Source organism: Telopea speciosissima, chromosome 1 (genome assembly GCF_018873765.1).
Source record: "Telopea speciosissima isolate NSW1024214 ecotype Mountain lineage chromosome 1, Tspe_v1, whole genome shotgun sequence".
Taxonomy (NCBI): Eukaryota; Viridiplantae; Streptophyta; class Magnoliopsida; order Proteales; family Proteaceae; genus Telopea; species Telopea speciosissima.
In genome coordinates, this window is record NC_057916.1 from 18324950 (window position 1) to 18332553 (window position 7604).

The following is a 7604-nucleotide window of genomic DNA, read 5'->3' on the forward strand; positions in this document are numbered from 1 at the left end:
AAGCAATTAATATCTCGTCCTTCCCCCCCTCGTCCGCTACAGAAAGCCATGAAGGATGGGTTGTGACTTGACACTCCCAAGTCCCCACCCACTCATTCACTCAATCATAATGCTCCCTCTCTCTCTCTCCCTCCTTCTCTCTCTCTCCAATAAAACCCACTATTCCAATCCACAAAAAAAAACCGCTATTGGCTTTTGGCCACAACATAATTCTTCATAAAACCACTAACCATCTGATCTTCCTTCCCCATACCGGGTTTCAGCCGACCCGATTAATCCCATCTTCCATCATTTGTTTTCTGTATAACATATCTTATACTCCCCCCCCTCCTTAATCCCTATAAATCCATCTCTCTTTCTCTCTCTCTTTCTTGCAGAAAAAGCTTGTTTCTACTTCCCTCTTCAGTCTTTCTTGTCACTTTTTTTTTTCTCTCTCTCAATTTTGGATCTTTTTTATATATAATTTTGTTTGTTTAATTTTTATTTTCTGGACAATCCAAAAGGCTCTGGCGATCTGCAATTCTCCAAAACAAAAAATGTCACTCGACGTCTCATCTGAACATGTTTGTTACGTTCACTGCAACTTCTGCAACACCATTTTAGCGGTATACCACTACTACTTACTTCCCCTTCTATTCCTTTCTATTTTCTCACTTCACTTTAAAACCATCCAAGCCCTATCTCAATATTCACAATCTTTAATTCAAATTCGAGATTAGAACCCTCTTTCATTATGAATGAAGGTCTAATTTCGATTATATGGATCAATATTTTACAAGTTTTAGAATTGAAAAGTTTTGGGGGAAACAAATGAATAAGAGCTTACAGGAAAATATAAAGGCTTTTAATTTTTCAGGCTCTAGACTACCCTATTTTTTTTTCAAAACCTAAAGAGCTAGCTTGATCAATGATCTAGATCATGATACTTCTCTTCTCTTCATGTGGATCACTAAAAATTTAGAATGTAAAAGGTGGGTTCTATATGGTTTAGGGTTAGGGCTAGGGCAGGGGTAGGGCTAGTTGTTAGGGTTTCACAGAAGTCAGTAAAGAAATGGAGCTTTTCAACTCCAAGACTTTTTTCCATCCAAAGTTGATTTTTCTTGCTGTGATTCCAAATTGATAATCTCTTGCTTATTAATAAGAAATACTGCAACACTGCTTTCCATTCATGAATTTAGTCTCATAAGATATAGATAATATAGTAGTATATGGATGGGTTGCCTCCACCCATTCACAACTACACCATTGAAGCTTGCTTAACCATGATTTCAGCTTTCTAGCTTTTTTGTTTTTTTTTTTTTGGTATCTGGGTTTGGTTTCCTTTTTGGTATTGGGTTCTCATATTCCAACATTGTTTGAAGCATATTTTTAAAAGGAAATTTGGGAAATAGGTGTGAGAAACATATATGATGTGGATCGAGAGGAACACACACATATACACACAAACCCTTTATTTGGCCTTCTTTTTTTCGAATAGTTTCATCATAACAACAAGCCTCTTTTAACAAACCCTTTGAAAGCTTTCCTCATTTTATCTCTTTTTGAAAGTCCAAGACTGTGATTTTCAGACTCCTGCAACTAGAGCAGGAAGAGATCTCCTTTATTTCATCTCTCTCTTTCTCTCTCTCTCTCTCTCTCTCTCTCTCTCTCTCTCTCTCTCTCACAGACACACACACACACACACACACACATATGGTGATGTCCACACAAGGGAGCTGTGATTATGGCTTCAGTGGTTTCCGTTCCAGTCACGTCTTTATCGACTCTCTCTCTCTCTCTCTTTCTCTTTTCCCACTAGGGTTCATTTTTTCTCTTTCTCTTGCCCTTTTTTTTTTTAATAAAAAAAACCCCTCCTCTACCTCTTCCTTATGCTTTTGGTACCAGTCAGAAGAAAATGAGAAAAAGTCAGGTGGGCACCAAAAGGAAAGAGAAATGGAGATGTGAGAGACTGTCTGTAACACTATTTTTTTGAGAATCTATCAGAAGAGGAGACTCTCTTCCCCTCCTTATAGTTATTACTCATGTGAGACCTGAGATAGCAGAATCCTTCTTCTTCTTCTTCTTCTTCTTCCAAGGATCAACTTTACTATAATAATGCAGTTTTCTTTTATTCTTCTAAACTGCATTTGGTTTTAAATAAATAAATTTATTTTTAATTTGCAGGTTAGTGTTCCAAACACGAGTTTACAGAATCTGGTGACTGTGAGATGTGGGTATTGCTCTAATTTGTTGTCTGTGAACATGGGAGCTTTGCTCCAGACACTACCTCCTCATCAAGATCTTCAGGTATGTCTACTAATTGTCATTTTAATTTTTTTTAATTAAAAAAAGGGTGGTCCTGGTTTTTTATTTCTGAATTCTTTCCAAACCCCTTTTGGTTTTCAAAAATTAAAAAATAAAAAAAGATTTTCATTTAATAGAACTCAGAGAGACACTGCTAACTTCTCTGGATTTTTTTCTTTTTTTTTTCACTATTTAGAAAGTTTGTTTTGAATCTTTACGTAGGAAAGCCAAATACGAACATAACTTTTAAAAAATATATATATTTTTAAGGGTATTAATGAATGAGATGATGAATAATAACTACTCCTCGGTTGAGAAAAGTTTCAGAATCAGAGTGTGAACTCTGAAGATTCAAGTAAGGATGGTGGATCTTCTTCCATTGGCAACAAGGTTTCCACGCCTGACTCTGTAGAGAGTGAACAATCTCAACTACTTATGCCTACACGCCGTAAGCTCTCTCTCTCTCTCTCTCTCTCTCTCTCTCTCTCTCTCTCTCTCTCTCTCTCTCTCTCTCTCTCTCTCCACACTAATAACCAGAGATCAAATGAACATTTTAGAGATTCGGGAACAGCATTAGCTTTGAGGTTGGGGGTATTCTTGGATCTAAAATCCCCATTGTCCCAGATTCCAAGGGAAACAGCCGTCTCTAGCTGGTATATTCTAGCTGTGTTTGGAATGCATTCTAGGTCGATTTCACATTCTTGGGCAATAAAAACAACAATTTTTATCATCTAAGAATGCGAAATCAACTTAGAATGTGTTCCAAGAATGCATACCAACTGCTGCCCTAGTTTTCTTCCTATATGTTATTCCCCCCCCCCCCCCCTCTCTCTCTCTCTCTCTTTGGGATCCCATTCACCGAAGGGCGTGAGAGAGGGAGGGAATGGGTATCAGGAGGGTATTTTGGAACATATTAAAACCCTAGGAGGGTTTGTGAACCCTAGGATGGTAGATGAACCGTCCTCTATGGGTGGATGAAAACTTTGTCCTAGATTAATTAAACATATATAGTCTCTACACTTAACCTTCAAATTATAAAATGAAAATTTGTGTTACTTTTCACTTTTTTTAATTACCACGAGTGTTAATCGATCAATATTTCTTGCTATAATGAAATAAGCAGCTCCAGAGAAGAGGCAACGAGTTCCATCGGCATACAACAGATTTATTAAGTGAGTTTAAGTGAATTTTAACCTTTCTTTAATTATTCACTGAATGATCTCATTAATTGGTTGAGTTAGCAATGAATTTGGTATATTTTTTGTGAACAAAAGAATTTATTAAAAGTTACCACAAATCTTTATTAGGCAAGGCAAAGGAGAAGAGAATAAAAGAACCAAATGGACAACCACAAATTGTTCATTATTTTTTAAGTTGGACAGCTAGTGTAACTAATTATTTTTGCTTTTTTCCCCTTTCTCAGGGAAGAGATCCAAAGGATTAAGGCTAGTAATCCTGACATTAGCCACAGAGAAGCTTTTAGCACTGCAGCAAAAAATGTAAGTTTCTTCTTCTGCTTGTGATATATGGTATTACAACTTTATTGAGGAAGGGGAAGAGTTATAAGTCTCCTCCTCCTCCTCCTCTCTCTCTCTCTCTCTCTCTCTCTCTTCTCAAAAACTCAAACATCAAAGAACTACTAGACCTTAGACTCCAATGCATAAGCTCTTGAATGAAGTACATATGAGACTGAAGAAAATGAGAAAATGCAATCACAGTAGAAGATGAGAAGGGAATTCACCACTTAGAGGGGCTGAAAATGGAATAGGGTTTGAAGAACAAGTTTCAATGAAACCCTAGAGTTCTAATACAATGACATTTCCCAAAGATGGAATAGCTAACATGTCCTTATTCAATTTCTCTCATCCATCCATATTTATATCCATATCATTCCCTTACCCTGCTTTTAAAATATTGTTTTCATAGTTTCCTTTCATATGGATTTTAAGACAATAACCTTCTTAAAGCTCAAGTTCTATTTAGTTTCTTAAATTTCTTTGTCATGGTAGAGTTAAAGACTTATTTAGAACCCTACTAGAAAACTGTGGAGAGTGAAATTATATTGGACTTAAAATTGGTACTGATGATAAGAGATCAAGCTACCTAGAGAATCTCAAAATAGTCTAATGTTAATTATACGAAATCGTAAAAAATTCCTAACAAGTAAATGTCTCACATGAACTAGTTTGATGATGCATTAATTTAAATGAACTTTTTTTGTTTGGTTATGAATTTAAATGAACTATACTCTCTCTCTCTCTCTCTCTCTCTCTCAATACTATCATCAGAACTACCCTTAAGATTGATTTTAATTCTAGTGTGGTGCTCTATTTTTTTCTTAAAATACTAGTTTGTAAATTGGTATATTTTGAGTGTTTTATGAACTATTAAACAAAGATGCTTAATTAAAGTTTTATTGTTTTGGCAGTGGGCTCATTTTCCTCATATTCACTTTGGGCTAACACTTGATGGAAACAAGCACATAAATATTGATGAAGGATTTGGTGGTAGCGAAGGAACCAAAAAGGCTCAAGGTTTCTATTGAGAAATTTTATCTTGCAAGTACTAGTGTTTTGGTATAATTAATATCTCTACTAAACTTTGATAACTTGGACTATAAAGTGTCCTAATCTCATGGGTAGGAAATGCTGAACCTCCCAAGCTTTTTATTAATTAATTACTTGCATCATCATAATTCTTGTTTAATTAATACAATTAAGGGGTTTAATGCCTTCTTATCCTCCTCCCTCCCCTCCTCTTCTTCCTTTGTGATGGCATTGTGGTGAGCTTTATATTATTGAGCTATAATGGTATTCGATCTCTTTGGTCTTTTCCACATTAACATTTTTTCGCTAAAATAGCTGTGTTAAAATAGCTAAACCGCGCGCGCGTAAAGGATTAAATTAACAAGGCCCATATTATCATTAAAATATATCATATAAAAATTTAAAGAAAAATAAAAAATAAGGCTGAAAATGATACTGATCAGTGTAAGGTGAACTAATTGATAGATCCCATAAAGAATTTAATGAAGAAGGATAATTAATTTGATTTCATGGAAATCATGGAATTATTCTTCTATGTTTTTTTTGTTCTTTTGGTACCATGGGACGGTGGCCCTTCTGCAAGTAGAGATTGTTTTAAGGGAGTGGGGCACTGCACAATGACTTCTCTTATAGCATTGTCCTTCTCAGTTCTTCCCTCTTTTAATGTGTTAAGGTACATGTTCTCCTCTCAGAGTAAAGAGTTGCAGCTTTTGAGATTCATCCGTCAACTTCACACACACACACACACATAGAGAGAGAGAGAGAGAGAGAGAGAGAGAGGCCTAGAGAGCTGATGGAGATAGTGTCTCCCTGCACTCACTAGCTAATTGTACGAAGGTAAAGAGGAGGAAGAGTAAGGACAATAGAATCCATACTCCCAAGGCATGCACATGTTATAGATGCAGGTATTAAATAACTCAGATATAAGACTAGCAAACCCTAAAGCAGCATTGGCATAGCAAAGTATTAAGCTTCCATCTTAAAACCAATTGGTTCAAAGTGGGATGGTCTCTTGTGGCTTTAGTTTATACTACAGTGAAGCAGGGTCCATCATTGACGAAGGCCCAACGTACCTTCTCTGATGCCATATTAAGCTTTCATCTTAAAACCAATTGGTTCAAAATTTGGTGGACCTCTTGTGATTCTTATACTTGATAAATACACCTACAACCGATGTGAGATTATTACCAAAGGAGAGAGAGGGGGAATGTTAGGCACTCAGACCCGGTTGGAGGGTAGCTGTCTGTTGTCTGTCCCAAGTGTGAAAAGTGTCAATTAATGTTGTTCGTTGGTAGTGGAGGGGGGAATGAGGATTGGTTAGGGATTTGAAAAGAGGTGGTCAGCATATAGAATCCGAAATGTCAAATCTGTTCTTGTACTCTCTCTCTCTCTCTCTCTCTCTCTCTAGTCTTTGTGTTTCTTTTGGGATTAAGTGTGTTATTTGGTCATCCTTCAAAAAGTTCTTCTTCTGTCATTTCATTGTTCCTTCAACCCATTCAACCCCCCCCCCCTCTCCCATCATCGAATTAGACTTGAGAGAGAGAGAGAGAGAGAGAGAGAGAGAGAGAGAGAGAGAGCAGAAACAGGCGAACCTTTTCGCATGGAGGAGGCAACATCACCAAGCATGTCTGCCGCAAAGTTATATACCCTTTTTTCTCTCTTTTTCTCCAAGTCTAATCTAATCCTTGTCTGCCTCTCTCTGTCGTATTCAGATTCTCATACAACACTTTAACCCTGTGTACTCAGAGGTCTTTATAAAATAACACTTGGCAAACTTTAGTTGAAACCCGACCCAAATCTTATCCATAGTAGTTCCCAAATCTGTCTAAGTTTAAAACAAGATCCATCCCAGATCTTCATCACCGATTCAAACCCAGTAAGGAAAAGTTAATAATCTCAAAAAATCACTAAAATTATTTGGTGAAGAAAAAAATAATAATAATAATAACCTAAGAATTATATTATGGTGGAGGTTCACTGAGTAGCACGGTATACTACATGACTATCTCTTCTTACATTATTTTTTTAAAGGGAAGTAGTTTTTTGTCTGGGAGTGCTGGCCTAAGAAGAGATGTCTTTTCATATGGGGGAGGAGAGATAGACTCATAGGAGTGCTGGCGTAGGCCACACTCTCGGAGCCTTTTTTTTAATTAATGTTTCATTCTCTTTAAAATAATTAATATAATAATGAATATGAGGAGGCACAGTGTATACCTTCGGCGTCGGCTCAAGGAGCCTTTTCTCTTATACCATATATAATTTACCTGCAAACTCCCTCAAATACCTTGTTTGATCTTGTATAGATCTCTACTAAAATTTGAGTTTTTTTCACCATTTGGAGGCAAGATTTTAGTAGATCAGACCAAAATGACCTCATTTGAACAATTAAGGAGCAAATTAAATGGAGTGGAAACAACCTAGAGAGAATAATTCAAAAAGGGAGAGGGATTCTTACAAAGGCAGTAGTGTAAGAAGGAATTTCCACATTACAGCCAATGAAGGGTTGGAAAGGATATCATCCATATGAAACCCACATGATCAGAATAGAAGAGAGAAATGTCAATGTGGGTCTCACTGTTCATTATGTGAGTAGGGTATAAGGAATTTGTACAAGTGTAATGTAGCAATTATTTTCCCATCCAAAAAATACATCGCGGGTTTGTTACATCATTTCTGTTGCAGGTCGATACATGTATCGCCCATACCTCACATCGTTCATTGGCTATCTAAGTTCAAATCGGCCGATTCGACTGATCAGAATCCCGAGTCTTAAAA

At 36.6% G+C, this 7604-nt stretch overlaps 1 protein-coding gene across 4 annotated transcripts; it reads left to right on the forward strand.

Annotated features, from left to right (window-relative positions):
- Nucleotides 1–385: 385 nt before the first annotated feature.
- On the forward strand, nucleotides 386–4990 carry LOC122659101 (putative axial regulator YABBY 2). 4 transcript variants are annotated; one of them, XM_043854255.1, is made up of 6 exons: nucleotides 386–605; nucleotides 2164–2286; nucleotides 2611–2731; nucleotides 3407–3455; nucleotides 3707–3782; nucleotides 4712–4990. In XM_043854255.1, exons 1-6 carry the CDS (start codon nucleotides 537–539, stop codon nucleotides 4826–4828), a joined length of 555 nt encoding a protein of 184 aa, XP_043710190.1. In that variant the 5' UTR covers nucleotides 386–536; the 3' UTR covers nucleotides 4829–4990. The 4 variants fall into 4 exon arrangements, with proteins under 4 accessions (XP_043710190.1, XP_043710188.1, XP_043710193.1 ...); XM_043854253.1 differs by having other exon boundaries at nucleotides 389–605; nucleotides 2605–2731; XM_043854258.1 differs by lacking the exon at nucleotides 386–605 and adding an exon at nucleotides 1860–1909 and having other exon boundaries at nucleotides 2605–2731.
- The last annotated feature ends 2614 nt before the right edge of the window (nucleotides 4991–7604 follow it).

Bases quoted from the DNA above. Each gene is read 5' to 3' on its own strand.
- LOC122659101 (XM_043854253.1), top strand. From the start codon at position 537: ATGTCACTCGACGTCTCATCTGAACATGTTTGTTACGTTCACTGCAAC. The intron at 3,456-3,706 runs GTGAGTTTAAGT...CCCCTTTCTCAG, and splicing joins GCATACAACAGATTTATTAA to GGAAGAGATCCAAAGGATTA. The intron at 3,783-4,711 runs GTAAGTTTCTTC...TTGTTTTGGCAG, and splicing joins TTAGCACTGCAGCAAAAAAT to TGGGCTCATTTTCCTCATAT.